The following is a 16,416-nucleotide window of genomic DNA, read 5'->3' as shown; positions in this document are numbered from 1 at the left end:
GAAAGTAGCGCGACAACATGCGGGTGTGCCGGGGGGGAGGAACGTTACTGTCTTCGCCGTTTCACGCCTTGTTTGGACCCACAGATTTTATGTAATGCCAAAAATCGTCATCTCAAAATCAAGAATTCAAAATCAATATTCAAACTTGGCTGCAAAACAGTATTTTTCGAACGTCAGAAATTTACACGAGACAGCCCCCAAAATCCCCTTCATCACTTCCTATGTGTTTTTCCTGGGAAGAAGTGGCGCAACAAACTCCCCAGCAACAACAGCAACAAAGAACCCGAATTCCTCTTTAGGTCACTCGTAACTGAGGCGCCTGACCTACCTGCATTATGGCATCTCCACTCATCTTTTATTACTCCGTGATAATACTCACATACCTTCGGTCCACAGAGCGTGGTGCTGGTGTTGGAACATAATGTACGTGCTGGGAGTGCTGGTGCCGTGGTGCTCGCCGCTCTCGCTGCGGACGCTGCTCTGCGTCAAGCCCTTCGTACCGGACTATGAGTTGTCGCAGGTAATGCCATAAGGTTTTTAATAATAATCATGTAATTTATTTAACATAGTATGACGTCGCACCTTACGTCTTCATACTCTGTCATATTTGTATATTAATAAGATTTCAGCTAGGCCCCTCAATCGCAAATCAGCTTTCAAATTGTATATTTTATTCTTCCATTGTTACTTCTTTAATTTTCTTTAAATGTTTTTGTTATCTTGTGTGCGTCATTTTGCGTTGAATAAATGTTTCTTCTTTCAAGTAAAAAAAGACAGCGGTCTAACGTGTAACATCTCTCTTTTTTGTCGGGCGTTTAAACGCGTACACGCATGGCTACAAAGTGACACCATGGACTGCCTTATTGCCATCATTTCTATTAAGTATTTAAGTTACAAAATATCTTCTGTGTACCAGGTAAACGGAACACTATTCCCGAAGCGCAGCAGTGAGACGCAGACGATGTGGTCGCGACTGCTCACTCTGTGGCGATACGTGTCCAAGGAGAGGACGCGGTTCGAGACTGAACCTGATACAGGTAATTGTAATCTAAAATATATATGTTGTAGTGGGCAGACCTTAAAGACCTTAAAAACTTGAGAATCCAACATATTTTTTTATTATTTGTTGTCTTTTTTTTTACATTTTATCTTAAAATAATGTCACTTTCGTTTACCGTTTTAATGGCAAAATTTACTTCCTATTTTTACTGATAAATATTAGCAATATAAGTATAGCATGATGTAAAAATCTGTGACGTCACAATTTGTATTTTCATGTAAGTTCAATCGTTTCGACGGTTCAGTAAAAACTAACTTTCAACATCTTTTCAACCAGGTTTACTAGGCAAAGGCCTATCCCGCTGCGCCCACCGCGTGTGGACATACGGCATCGTAGGCGGCGCCGGCTCTCTCCTACTCCTACTCCTACTGCCGTTACTAGTACTCCTAGCATGCACCACGTGCGGGACGCTAGCTGTGCTAGCACCGCTGTGGGCGCCGCCACTGGCGCTGGCGACGCATGCCACTAACGCTGTACTGTATGACCTGGACTGTCCTGATCCGGATCGACTCAATAGGTGAGTGTAATGTTGTATATAAGCCACATGACTACTGCCGTTACTAGTACTCCTAGCATGCACCACGTGCGGGACGCTAGCTGTGATCGACTGAATAGGTTAGTGCAAGTTCAAGGTCAATTTTATGGACCCCAGCGGAACCCAGCAACCCCAGCGGGGCCAGCAGGACCAAGGCCTGCCGGGGCTGCGGGATTGTTCGAAAGAGTTACCGCGGTCCTGGTACATAAAAGGCCTACGAAAGAACTAGTGACGTCCCAAAAAATTTAAACCCCGTATTTTCGTTGCTTTTTGTTGGTGGGAGAAAAAAAAACGTGTCCTTTATTTTAAAATAGACTAATTTCTATTATTAATTCAACATGCATATTGGTTACTGTACTAAACGCGCTGTGTTGTTACAGATGGTTCGTCCTGCTAGAAGTATTACTATGGCGCGTGGGAGTGTTGGGCGTACTACAAATTGTCGCCGCGTTGATATGCGCTCTGCTTTTATGTCCGCTTGGCGCGTTACTATTGCTCGTCGGTAAGTATTCTTACTTCGAAATACTTAAACGTTTTCGTGCCGCCGAAATGTTTAAGTATTTTGTCGCATATTAACCTTAGTGTGATTGAGATGGCGTGTGTGATATTTGACTAGTTTAAACAAATTTAGTAGTGTATCAGTATTTGAAGTAAGCTACTTGAAGATAACTGAGACTAAGAGGTTTCTTGTATATATGAATTAGTCGTTTGACAAATTGTTCCGTGCGTTCACATCTGACGAATGCACAGCTCAAACGGCTCGCGAGCTGCACATTTTCGGCTCGTAAACGCTCGGAAACGCGCGCGATTGTAGCGTGTCTCGGAACGCCAGCTTTAGTAACTTTACAAACCAGTCTTTACATTGTTATGTGTAGGCGGTGTGTCCTGGTGGGGAGTCCGCGGCGCGTGGGAGGCGGCGGCGTGGCGCGGCGTGCTGGCGCGCGGCGCCCGCGTGCCCGCGCACGACTCCGCCTTCTGCCGCCGCGTGCGCGGCCCGGGGCTGCACGCCACCACCTACTATCAGCTCACGTGAGTACTGCACTGCGTGCCCGCGTGCCCGCGCACGACTCCGCCTTCTGCCGCCGCGTGCGCGGCCCGGGGCTGCACGCCACCACCTACTATCAGCTCACGTGAGTACTGCACTGCGTGCCCGCGTGCCCGCGCACGACTCCGCCTTCTGCCGCCGCGTGCGCGGCCCGGGGCTGCACGCCACCACCTACTATCAGCTCACGTGAGTACTGCACTGCGTGCCCGCGTGCCCGCGCACGACTCCGCCTTCTGCCGCCGCGTGCGCGGCCCGGGGCTGCACGCCACCACCTACTACCAGCTCACGTGAGTACTGCACTGCGTGCCCGCGTGCCCGCGCACGACTCCGCCTTCTGCCGCCGCGTGCGCGGCCCGGGGCTGCACGCCACCACCTACTATCAGCTCACGTGAGTACTGCACTGCGTGCCCGCGTGCCCGCGCACGACTCCGCCTTCTGCCGCCGCGTGCGCGGCCCGGGGCTGCACGCCACCACCTACTATCAGCTCACGTGAGTACTGCACTGCGTGCCCGCGTGCCCGCGCACGACTCCGCCTTCTGCCGCCGCGTGCGCGGCCCGGGGCTGCACGCCACCACCTACTATCAGCTCACGTGAGTACTGCACTGCGTGCCCGCGTGCCCGCGCACGACTCCGCCTTCTGCCGCCGCGTGCGCGGCCCGGGGCTGCACGCCACCACCTACTATCAGCTCACGTGAGTACTGCACTGCGTGCCCGCGTGCCCGCGCACGACTCCGCCTTCTGCCGCCGCGTGCGCGGCCCGGGGCTGCACGCCACCACCTACTATCAGCTCACGTGAGTACTGCACTGCGTGCCCGCGTGCCCGCGCACGACTCCGCCTTCTGCCGCCGCGTGCGCGGCCCGGGGCTGCACGCCACCACCTACTATCAGCTCACGTGAGTACTGCACTGCGTGCCCGCGTGCCCGCGCACGACTCCGCCTTCTGCCGCCGCGTGCGCGGCCCGGGGCTGCACGCCACCACCTACTATCAGCTCACGTGAGTACTGCACTGCGTGCCCGCGTGCCCGCGCACGACTCCGCCTTCTGCCGCCGCGTGCGCGGCCCGGGGCTGCACGCCACCACCTACTATCAGCTCACGTGAGTACTGCACTGCGTGCCCGCGTGCCCGCGCACGACTCCGCCTTCTGCCGCCGCGTGCGCGGCCCGGGGCTGCACGCCACCACCTACTATCAGCTCACGTGAGTACTGCACTGCGTGCCCGCGTGCCCGCGCACGACTCCGCCTTCTGCCGCCGCGTGCGCGGCCCGGGGCTGCACGCCACCACCTACTATCAGCTCACGTGAGTACTGCACTGCGTGCCCGCGTGCCCGCGCACGACTCCGCCTTCTGCCGCCGCGTGCGCGGCCCGGGGCTGCACGCCACCACCTACTATCAGCTCACGTGAGTACTGCACTGCGTGCCCGCGTGCCCGCGCACGACTCCGCCTTCTGCCGCCGCGTGCGCGGCCCGGGGCTGCACGCCACCACCTACTATCAGCTCACGTGAGTACTGCACTGCGTGCCCGCGTGCCCGCGCACGACTCCGCCTTCTGCCGCCGCGTGCGCGGCCCGGGGCTGCACGCCACCACCTACTATCAGCTCACGTGAGTACTGCACTGCGTGCCCGCGTGCCCGCGCACGACTCCGCCTTCTGCCGCCGCGTGCGCGGCCCGGGGCTGCACGCCACCACCTACTATCAGCTCACGTGAGTACTGCACTGCGTGCCCGCGTGCCCGCGCACGACTCCGCCTTCTGCCGCCGCGTGCGCGGCCCGGGGCTGCACGCCACCACCTACTATCAGCTCACGTGAGTACTGCACTGCGTGCCCGCGTGCCCGCGCACGACTCCGCCTTCTGCCGCCGCGTGCGCGGCCCGGGGCTGCACGCCACCACCTACTATCAGCTCACGTGAGTACTGCACTGCGTGCCCGCGTGCCCGCGCACGACTCCGCCTTCTGCCGCCGCGTGCGCGGCCCGGGGCTGCACGCCACCACCTACTATCAGCTCACGTGAGTACTGCACTGCGTGCCCGCGTGCCCGCGCACGACTCCGCCTTCTGCCGCCGCGTGCGCGGCCCGGGGCTGCACGCCACCACCTACTATCAGCTCACGTGAGTACTGCACTGCGTGCCCGCGTGCCCGCGCACGACTCCGCCTTCTGCCGCCGCGTGCGCGGCCCGGGGCTGCACGCCACCACCTACTATCAGCTCACGTGAGTACTGCACTGCGTGCCCGCGTGCCCGCGCACGACTCCGCCTTCTGCCGCCGCGTGCGCGGCCCGGGGCTGCACGCCACCACCTACTATCAGCTCACGTGAGTACTGCACTGCGTGCCCGCGTGCCCGCGCACGACTCCGCCTTCTGCCGCCGCGTGCGCGGCCCGGGGCTGCACGCCACCACCTACTATCAGCTCACGTGAGTACTGCACTGCGTGCCCGCGTGCCCGCGCACGACTCCGCCTTCTGCCGCCGCGTGCGCGGCCCGGGGCTGCACGCCACCACCTACTATCAGCTCACGTGAGTACTGCACTTGCGTTTACTTCGCTTACCTAGCTCACATATAGGACTCGTGACGTTCTCTCAATGAGGCATATGACACATACCACACCCGCACCTCCGTCACCAGCATACACCTAAAATTTATTTGAGCTCCGCGACTCCTGAAATGTTCTGTATCAACAAAAGGTTTCCCGAGAACTACACTACCTATGTGCCTATTGTACTCACACGTATTTATTTGTTATGTCCTTGTCCATTTTTGGTGTACAATAAAGAATATTCTATCTAAACCACCTATGTAATTTACATTAATTCCTAAAAGACCCAAACCTAAGTTGTCAATCATACAAGTACGCATATCTACAGGAGCGGTCAGGCGCTAGCAGCAGTGTGTGCTCGCGCGGAGCTAGAAGCGCTGGCCACGTGGCAAGCGGAACTCGAGCACGCTATAGAGCGACCGCTCAGAGACTACGAGCATTTCGTGCAAGCGTGCTTCGGACCATTCTCTGTGCAGATCGCTAAGGTCAGAGTGAAGATCAGCTTATTGGAATTAAGAACTTGTTTTGAAAAGCGTTGAATGTGTAAATTGAACATGCGTTTGAGAAAATTTCAGTTTCATTATACTTACACATTGATTTATTTAAATTCGATATTTAAAATCATAATCAATACTTTCTTCATTTTGCAATCGAAGATTTTTTATAAATGTTTGTTGCATTACATCGTCTCACTCAAGAAACCGACTTCCCTAGTTTACACATTCAAAGTTTCCTCTCATAGATTTGCAGCTTTATTCAAAGAAATTGATACATTATACATAATTTCTTACAGACTGGAGCATACAAACAACTGGAAAAGGAGTGTGGCTCACTAACAGCGACGTTACGTGAGAAAGTGAGCGCGCGACGCAGAGAGCTCGCGCTCGGCCTCAGTGACACAGCTCGCGCTAGAGTTAGACTTACCTCGCACGATCTTAGAGTAAGTAGCATTGCAATTAAATAAGTTTTTAAATGTTCATAATAAAATTGATTAGGAGTTTTGATTTTTTTGCTAGAATCGCCAAAACAGGCACGAGAGGCAAAATAACTTAAACAATTTGCCAAGGAAGCCGGCGGTGTTGATAGGTCGCCATATACAAAAATAAATACACATACAAAAATACTTGTATTTCTTAAAACAATACTTGAAATAATAATTTTGAGTAGCATTTTGACGAGCGTTTTCAGCCAAGCAGAATGGCCGATTTAAAAAAAAAAGTCTTTTAGCTTTTCAGTTCTTTCAACCTCGTATTTTCGTCATTTCAAAAACATGCAATTTTGTAAATTATAATAAAAAACATATTATGTTTTTTAACCTAGCAACAATTCCAATAAGCCTTAGTTTTTTAAAACGGTTTGATGTCCCTGTCTACTAACTCCAGTCGGAATATACACTTTTCTTGTTCGTAACATCGTTCCTTGGCGTGGTGTCATTTGCTTTTAAATAACGGCCTCCGATTGGTCGACGAACCTGGACGCGACGCTGCACGCTCCGCTGTTCCCAATTTGATTTCTCAGGCGTGTGATCGCGTCGGAGCCTGGAACAGAAGTGAAGCGTGCGGTGCTCGCGAGTCGCGGCCCTCGTCCCGCTTGTTTCGCGCGCTACTCGCGCACCGCAGTGGTTGAGGTTTTGTTCAAAACGCGCACGCTTATTGGGCGCGATTGCTGTGTAGTTTTGTCGCGGACTGGTCACCAGATTATTTTGCGAGATGCCCAATTTGTGCAAAAAAGCAGTGTTATAGTAACTTATTTTTTATTTGTTTTCCACAGCGCTGTGTGCAGGCGTGTGCACAGGAGCTGTCACGCGCGTGCGGCGGCGCGGCGCGCTCGGACGAGTGGTGGGCGGCGCGCGGGCTCGACGTCGCCGACTGGCATGCGCTCGCTGCTAACACACTGGTAGAGGTATGTACACATGTGTGTACTGCACAGCGCCGTGCTGCGTGTGCACAGGAGCTGTCGGACGAGTGGTGGGCGGCGCGCGGGCTCGACGTCGCCGACTGGCATGCGCTCGCTGCTAACACACTGGTAGAGGTATGTACACATGTGTGTACTGCACAGCGCCGTGCTGCGTGTGCACAGGAGCTGTCGGACGAGTGGTGGGCGGCGCGCGGGCTCGACGTCGCCGACTGGCATGCGCTCGCTGCTAACACACTGGTAGAGGTATGTACACATGTGTGTACTGCACAGCGCCGTGCTGCGTGTGCACAGGAGCTGTCGGACGAGTGGTGGGCGGCGCGCGGGCTCGACGTCGCCGACTGGCATGCGCTCGCTGCTAACACACTGGTAGAGGTATGTACACATGTGTGTACTGCACAGCGCCGTGCTGCGTGTGCACAGGAGCTGTCGGACGAGTGGTGGGCGGCGCGCGGGCTCGACGTCGCCGACTGGCATGCGCTCGCTGCTAACACACTGGTAGAGGTATGTACACATGTGTGTACTGCACAGCGCCGTGCTGCGTGTGCACAGGAGCTGTCGGACGAGTGGTGGGCGGCGCGCGGGCTCGACGTCGCCGACTGGCATGCGCTCGCTGCTAACACACTGGTAGAGGTATGTACACATGTGTGTACTGCACAGCGCCGTGCTGCGTGTGCACAGGAGCTGTCGGACGAGTGGTGGGCGGCGCGCGGGCTCGACGTCGCCGACTGGCATGCGCTCGCTGCTAACACACTGGTAGAGGTATGTACACATGTGTGTACTGCACAGCGCCGTGCTGCGTGTGCACAGGAGCTGTCGGACGAGTGGTGGGCGGCGCGCGGGCTCGACGTCGCCGACTGGCATGCGCTCGCTGCTAACACACTGGTAGAGGTATGTACACATGTGTGTACTGCACAGCGCCGTGCTGCGTGTGCACAGGAGCTGTCGGACGAGTGGTGGGCGGCGCGCGGGCTCGACGTCGCCGACTGGCATGCGCTCGCTGCTAACACACTGGTAGAGGTATGTACACATGTGTGTACTGCACAGCGCCGTGCTGCGTGTGCACAGGAGCTGTCGGACGAGTGGTGGGCGGCGCGCGGGCTCGACGTCGCCGACTGGCATGCGCTCGCTGCTAACACACTGGTAGAGGTATGTACACATGTGTGTACTGCACAGCGCCGTGCTGCGTGTGCACAGGAGCTGTCGGACGAGTGGTGGGCGGCGCGCGGGCTCGACGTCGCCGACTGGCATGCGCTCGCTGCTAACACACTGGTAGAGGTATGTACACATGTGTGTACTGCACAGCGCCGTGCTGCGTGTGCACAGGAGCTGTGCGAGATCCTCCATCCCAACCACGGATCCAAGTATCGACCGCGTGAAGCGACCGATCCGCACGACTTTGACTTAGCCACGAGCTTTAGACGGATTTCACGATTTGAGTCACGCTGACGCATCATCTGCGCTGACAGCTACGCGTCATTCAAAAACGCTTCGTAGAGTTTTATGTATTTTTATTGACGTGACAACGTCTTATAAATCGATGGAGCCGGCTGCACGCACGAAAAAACATGACTCATGCGGCGTTACCTCGCTCTGAGGCGTTACCTCGCTCTGAGGCGTTACCTCGCTCTGAGGCGTTACCTCGCTCTGAGGCGTTCCATCGCACAATCGGCCTACGCGTTCGGCAGCGTTCGACATCTGTCTCTCTCCCACTTGAGTGAGCGATGCGTCCGCGTAAACAGCTGCTATTCAATATAATAATATATTTACATATTTTCGTCAAGTATGAAGTGCAGTGAAAAGTGAATGTGGTGTAAATTGTTTATAGCAACGATAATTGCGACGATAAAGGTAATGATTCTTTCGATATTAAATATATGTTCAGTGATATATTGTCGAATATTCGTGCTTTCATAATTAAAATAAATAGCATCAGTCCGCTAGTGCAGCGATTGTAGGTTATGCTAAAACAAAACTATAATAATAAGGTAATAGGCCCCGCAGGGCATCTGAGGCGGATGACGGGGAGTAGCGACCCCGCGGGGCTATATATCCGAGTGCTCCAGGGAGAGTATACTGTCCCCCACCTCCGGCTTGCCGGAGTGAAGCATGACGGGGGATAGGTCTCCCGCCTCTTGGCTTGCCTTCACCGGCCGGTCAGAGTGGAGTCGCTAGAGTAGGGTTAGCAGCCCGCTCGGAGGGTAGGTGCCTCGTGGTAAGTGGCGAGTGGGCCGGTGATGCTGGACCCACAGGGAGCGCGTGATCTGCGTTTAAAGTCCGCCGAGGTATCCTCACCCTTCAGCCGCTCATGTACCTGTTGCCCCCTTGTTGCGATTTAGCGACTGATTCCCGGGGGCCCAGTAAGTGAGTTGGCGAGTCTCCACCTGCCATTTTTACGTGTATTTATTACATTGTTATCGGCAGGTGCCATAGTTCCCGTAGTTTCCCCATTCCTAGTCCACTAGCATCCCATCACAATAGCCCAAGTAGTTTTCATCCATAGTTAGCAATAGTTTAGCACAGAACCGGGGATTGTCCTTGGGTACATTTCTATAGTGTATACAGGGATAATTGTCGGTTTTGTGTCACCATTTCATTAAAGTTGTCTCAAAAGGGCTTCAGCGTGTTGGCTTCGGCCCCACGTTCGCCTCCCAAAAATCCGGGACTCTATAGTCCCGAGGTCTGGTAGAGACATACAAGGTAATAGAACTATTTCACGATGAGTAAAAAATCAATTGCTTTACTATTCGATCGAAATAATTATGGAGCATAGCCAGTGTTGGGCAAAATGAAATCTAACTACTGATTACTAACTACAACTACATATTATAGTTGCAAAACTGCAAATTACATTAAATAATCGTAAAAAGTAGTTAAAAAATTTGATTACTAACTACAAATTGTAGTTGCAATCACGATTACGAGATTACTTTTTCTAACTACCTACACATTTTAAATAATCAATCGCGCGTTCATGTACTGACTTGTCGTTTGCTAGTTAAGTACAGTTACCGGCACGGAAGTCGAGCCCTGACTTTCACCTTCGCAGAAGTGATTTATTGGGTCCCTTTGGTGGTATGAAGGGAGCGCGGGGGCGGCGGTAAAGCGGTGATTGGCCCGCAGCGCATCGCGTCATAGCCGTCACTTGGGATTGGTTTTTAGCTGCGGTTGACGTACGTCAGGTCGACGAAACACTTCGGGCCAATTTAATTGACACCAATTTTTATAAAATATATTTTTCTTTTCTTTTGACGTGACAACGTCTTATAAATCGATGGAGCCGGCTGCACGCACGAAAAAACATGACTCATGCGTCGTTACCTCGCTCTGAGGCGTTCCGTTTAAGGCTTGTAGGGCAAGCGAGAGCACGCAACGAGCGACAAAGAGGCACGATCGGCCTCCGCGTTCGGCAGCGTTCGACATCTGACGATCAATTTCTTATGACGTTGTCACGTTCGACTATCGTCAGTAAACCGACTTTACAGACAACCGTTTTTTATAAAATTAGCCTCAGACAAACTACGCGCGCAGCAGCGCTGATGTAGAGTACGCAATATTTGCGAGATGTCGACAGTGATGTGGGACCTGCAGGTGTTCGACGCGGAGGTGCTGGTGGCGCTGGAGGCGCGCGAGGCGCGGCTGGCGCTGGAGCGCGGCGAGGCGGAGCGCGCGTGGGCGGCGCGCTGCGGGCGCGACGCGGCGCCGCCCGACGTGCTCGCCGAGCGCGACGACTGGGGCGCCGCTACACGTAATACTTGCATACTTACTTACGTACGACTCCCAATAACAGGATTGCATTTAAGCAGTGCGTAAAAAAACCTAATGAGAACAAAACATATCTTCATCATTAGTACTTTTTCAGTTTTTTTTTTCGCCCTAAAATTAGTAAAATATTACGCGCTTTGAGCTGCGCTCGCGTCAGTAAACGGGTTTCGCGTTGCCGCCTACTATGACGTGTCTGCTATGACGACTGTGACCATTCAATTGATAATTAAATAAACGTCTTTCGTTATTTTTTTACTAAAACACAAAAAATATATATACGTATCTATAAAACTTATTTAACTAGAAATTAGCAAAGTTTGCGCACTGAATAAAATGCAATTCTGTATATCAAGTGCACTACTAACACGTGTCTCCCTTCGCAGCGTCAGGTGTGTGGTGTGAGTGGGGCGGTAGTGCCTTGCCCCGGGTGTCGCTGCCGACGCTGGAGGTGGTGGCGTTCAGCCCGAGAGCCCCGCTACACCCGCCCGTGCCGCACCCCGCCGCTGTAGCTCTCGTGCTGCACAACCGGTATGTAATACGACATAGTATGTGCATAAACTTAATGTAGCCAACATGTAGAAATCATGTCAAAGTCAAATCATTTATTTCATTTATGCCTTTACATCGCATCGCATTCAATGTGACAAACATGTCATTCATAGTGACGTAGCGCCCGCTTTTGAGGTTAACGTATCAACCCAGATATATCTACACTTTGTGCAAAACCAGTTCTAGTACGGAACATATTTCCAAGCTGTGACCATTGAAGCACCGGCTGTACGCGGCCAGCTCGCGTCAATTGTCTGTCTTTCAAGATCAAACTGTGGTTAAAATAAGAAAAAAATTGTTTCTTCCAGCGAGTCTGACAACCCAGTGCCGCTGGACTCGGAGCTGTGCGCCGAGATACTGCGCAGTCTAGAGGACGCGCCCGACTGCGACGATAAACATGGTAATAATAAATCTGTCACATATTTAGCGCATGTTTAACAGTTTTTCTTTAAAAAAATATTATCTCTTCTTCCTGCTCCGTTCCCAATTTATTTGTGGTCGGCGCAAAACGTTTTTCGCATCCGTTTTTCTCTGTCAACTTTTCAAAAAATAAACATACTAAATATAGAAATTGTTATACAATTATTTTTTTTACTAGCTTCTGCCAGCGGTTTCACCCGCATCCCGTGGGAACTACTTCCCGTACATAAAAATTAGCCTACAGCCTTCCTCGATAAATGGGCTATCTAACACTGAAAGAAATTTCCAAATCGGACCAGTAGTTCCTGAGATTAACGCGTTCAAATAAACAAACAGACAAACTCTTCAGCTTTATAACATTAGTATAGATAACTCAATTTAGTACGATTTTATTTCGCGGAAACCATCTAGTCAACTATAAATGAGTATAATGGTGTATGTTACCGTGCCTCAGACTCGGTGGAGCGTTACCGCGGCGGCGGCAGCTCGGGCTCCAGCTCCGGCAGCGAGGGCTCGCCCGACGACGACGCGCACGACCTCGCGCCGCCGCCAGCGTTACCCACGCCTGACGACTCGCTCTGCAGGTATGTATCATGTGTATGTTACACTCAGACGACGACGCGCACGACCTCGCGCCGCCGCCAGCGTTACCCACGCCTGACGACTCGCTCTGCAGGTATGTATCATGTGTATGTTACACTCAGACGACGACGCGCACGACCTCGCGCCGCCGCCAGCGTTACCCACGCCTGACGACTCGCTCTGCAGGTATGTATCATGTGTATGTTACACTCAGACGACGACGCGCACGACCTCGCGCCGCCGCCAGCGTTACCCACGCCTGACGACTCGCTCTGCAGGTATGTATCATGTGTATGTTACACTCAGACGACGACGCGCACGACCTCGCGCCGCCGCCAGCGTTACCCACGCCTGACGACTCGCTCTGCAGGTATGTATCATGTGTATGTTACACTCAGACGACGACGCGCACGACCTCGCGCCGCCGCCAGCGTTACCCACGCCTGACGACTCGCTCTGCAGGTATGTATCATGTGTATGTTACACTCAGACGACGACGCGCACGACCTCGCGCCGCCGCCAGCGTTACCCACGCCTGACGACTCGCTCTGCAGGTATGTATCATGTGTATGTTACACTCAGACGACGACGCGCACGACCTCGCGCCGCCGCCAGCGTTACCCACGCCTGACGACTCGCTCTGCAGGTATGTATCATGTGTATGTTACACTCAGACGACGACGCGCACGACCTCGCGCCGCCGCCAGCGTTACCCACGCCTGACGACTCGCTCTGCAGGTATGTATCATGTGTATGTTACACTCAGACGACGACGCGCACGACCTCGCGCCGCCGCCAGCGTTACCCACGCCTGACGACTCGCTCTGCAGGTATGTATCATGTGTATGTTACACTCAGACGAGGTGGGCAGGCTCTACATACAAATGGGTCAAACTGGGAACCTTTTCTATAGTCCGTCATTGTCCGTCAGGGTGGGCAGCGGCGCGATGTGTCGCTGGACGCTGACGGGGCGCGGCGTGCGGCTGCGCGCGGACCTGGCGTCGCCCGAGGACGTCACGCTCGACACCGAGCGGCACCACGGCACCTCCGTCTGAACACAGCCTTACACTACACACGCGTATGCCAGCTACGGCTGAACACAACCTACAGAATAACTCATTGTTATATTAAACGTGAACTTCAAAAAAAAAAAACACATTTGATCAAATTGAATGATGTTGCAAAACCACACATCATATCGACAAATAACCTTGTATAAAGACCAGACAAAAGATTTTAAGGTAGGTGAACAGCTCGGTATAAAAGATACTCGAATATCCATAATGACAGCATTCAAGTTACTGAAAAAATATGAAATTAAGGCTTCAAAAGAAATGTCCAATTAGTATTTGTTCCAAATTAACATATAGGGACATCTGCCCAAAAATGTAGAAAAGAACTTTACAGACGTTTTAATCATCCAAATACGTTCAAAAATGAATAAATGAATACAGGATTAGCTCTCTAGTTGCATCAACCATTTTGTTTAAATGATTATTACAATTTGGTATAGTGAGACGGTTTCACAAAAACATGTAATTATTCCTTTTTTTTTCTTTAAAAGTTGCAGACTTGAGATTATTAGTTTAAGGTTTTTTTTTTTATATGGACGATTTAATACGTAGTCTATAAGCAAGTACCGAAATCAATTTTGACAGATTTTTATGTTTATTATTTCAAATATTAATGTTAAATGTTGGCAGCTGAATTTTATTGTTATAAGTAAAGTTAAATCATAAACTTTTGAAGTGGTTCTTTCGATAAATATGATGACAGACAGACATGCACATTGCACATTTTGATAGTCCCTCGTTATTATTTTATTACCTCCCAGTGTAAAAAATAGGTAGTGATGTTAATATCCTAGGAAAGAGATTTTCCGCCTATATTTACTTCGTAAAAAAGTATATGTAGCCATGAAAACGAAACAACTAACCTATACTGATTTTTAAATATACTTAAACGATATTTTCAAAACAATTAATAATTTTGTTCTTCTGTCAAAAATAATAAAATAATAATTTTGAGTAAGATTAAAGATGGAGGGATTTGTAGTTAAGTGTCAATTAAAGTGTATCGATCTCAGACTGAGAATGAGTAAAGAAAATCTCAAATAACGCTACTCAAAATAAACTCAAAAACTACTAGGTAAGTATTACTAATAAACTGACTGTCTAATGCCCGTTTTCACCAACAACCTCTTATCGTTTCCCTAACTAAGTGTCACTTAGAATAAGGGCTCCCCCTATACTTAAAGGTTATAAGGGACACCTAAACTTTGGTAAAAACGAAATTCGTATTAAGTGTTCCCTAAATGCTCTTAGGGGATCCCTAAATTTTGGTATTTGTTGGTGTAAATAGGAAAATAATAACGGGACAAGGGGTTTAGTTAATTTTGAGTAGCGGTATATAAAATAAATATATGAGAATTGTAGGAAGTTTATAAGCGCACAAATCGTGTCGGAGAGTATAAAGGTAATCGAATATAGTATTGTACACGGCGTCATGCTAAAATAATGTAGAATAACTCTATTTGGAAAATATTATGAGTATGTTTGAGTTAGTTTGTGTTGTAATGTAAATCGCTGGCAGCTAGGAGTGTTGTTGCAAAAATAAATATTTGATGTAAAACATTAATGAATATATCGATAACATGTGTACATCTCTCGGTGTACAATTTTTTTAAACATCGTATGTCAGCCATCTCACTCATAATTATTTCATTTTATATTTTCTGACGGTAACAAATTATCTTTATGAGACACAAATCATCATTGAGAACGAGTAGTATTTTGTGTCGACAAAAGTCTACCTTTCCGCATTTAAACTTCTAAATTAGAAACTAATATTATAAAGAGATCTGTATAGTATTCAGAGTTTTGCATTTCTTTGAGACCATGACTTTAAGCTTTATTTAGGCTAGTACTAGTATTTAGTGATATAAATATGTATTATAATATTTATTGTATTGTATAGTATATAATTATAACGGTTCACTTCAAACAACGATGTAGTTTGTGCCGCTAACCAATGCGTGTGTCGACCACAGTGCATTGACGTGATTATGTCATTTCGTCCTTATGAAAGTGCGAACTTATTGACGACTAATACTAGTATCATTGATACCAAGGCAAGATGTAAGGTATCATATTCAAGGTATATATCAACTCATATGATGATGATGATGATGTCCTCCTAGCCGATTATCGGCTACGGCGGCTGTTCTTATGTACGGAGATTAGCCAACTACGCAGGACATATTATAGTGCACGAGCATTTGCGCAGACACAGGTGCACTCCCTATTCCTTCACTCTCATAACCCGATGGGACGGCAATCCGACACGACCGGAGAGAGATCAAGCGCAGGACCGACATTTACGTGCTCTCCGATGCACGGGTGTATCAATCACCAGCTTCCAGGCTCCGGGCTGCTTTGTGAAAGTCTTCTAAAACCCACAAGGCGATTTCGGCCCGACTCGGGAATCGAACCCGAGACCTCGTGCTCAGCAGCCGCACTTGCGACAGCTAGACCAACGAGGTAGTTATCAACTCAACTCATATAACACTGATGAATGGGACAGTTTTGCAATGCGTAAATAGGTTTAATTCTGCAAAAAAATGTCGACTATTCTATTAAAATGACTAATCTATATAAACCTCATAATTTATCAAATAAGTCAGCCGATTTGGCCTTTAGTCAAACCCTCTTTAAGTCATTAATAAAATTCTTTCTCTGAAATCGAGTAATTGGAATTTATTAAAAAATGTGAGTCAATTATGACTCTAAAGTCCATTGGATATATCTGATCCTGACGTGACAGTTCTAGACTTAAACTTGCGATAAGCCAATTAATCTATCAAGGGCTTATTGATATTCATATAGCAACATTTTTTGTATTGCCCTTACGATAAATAGACTGATTGCCAAGAAAATTCTGTTTACTTTTCTTAGAGACATTGCAAGATCTATTGAAACGCGCAAAACTGAAATGACGTATTACATGTATCTACCGTGG

General features: G+C 50.1%; 1 protein-coding gene across 2 annotated transcripts in view; it reads left to right on the top strand.

The window, feature by feature from the left end:
* LOC124632932 overlaps positions 1–14,962 on the top strand; it is a 30,474-nt gene extending 15,512 nt beyond the window's left edge. The window contains exons 10-22 of one of the 2 annotated variants that reach the window (XR_006984686.1): positions 397–520; positions 917–1,037; positions 1,337–1,577; positions 1,976–2,097; positions 2,471–2,624; positions 5,498–5,654; positions 5,963–6,109; positions 6,940–8,361; positions 10,675–10,831; positions 11,232–11,376; positions 11,706–11,797; positions 12,272–13,229; positions 13,331–13,462. Coding sequence is in view for 1 of the 2 variants with exons in the window: in XM_047167949.1 (XP_047023905.1) it covers positions 397–520; positions 917–1,037; positions 1,337–1,577; positions 1,976–2,097; positions 2,471–2,624; positions 5,498–5,654; positions 5,963–6,109; positions 6,940–8,361; positions 10,675–10,831; positions 11,232–11,376; positions 11,706–11,797; positions 12,272–12,401; positions 13,331–13,454 (3,136 nt within the window). In the remaining variant the exon portion in view is untranslated. Of the gene's footprint in view, positions 1–396; positions 521–916; positions 1,038–1,336; positions 1,578–1,975; positions 2,098–2,470; positions 2,625–5,497; positions 5,655–5,962; positions 6,110–6,939; positions 8,362–10,674; positions 10,832–11,231; positions 11,377–11,705; positions 11,798–12,271; positions 13,230–13,330 lie in introns of both variants that reach the window. The other variant, XM_047167949.1, reaches the window with a different exon arrangement.
* The last annotated feature ends 1,454 nt before the right edge of the window (positions 14,963–16,416 follow it).

This window comes from Helicoverpa zea, chromosome 9 (assembly GCF_022581195.2).
Source record: "Helicoverpa zea isolate HzStark_Cry1AcR chromosome 9, ilHelZeax1.1, whole genome shotgun sequence".
Taxonomy (NCBI): Eukaryota; Metazoa; Arthropoda; class Insecta; order Lepidoptera; family Noctuidae; genus Helicoverpa; species Helicoverpa zea.
The sequence above is the reverse complement of the archived record's forward strand: the minus strand, read 5'-3'. Positions and strand labels throughout refer to the sequence as shown.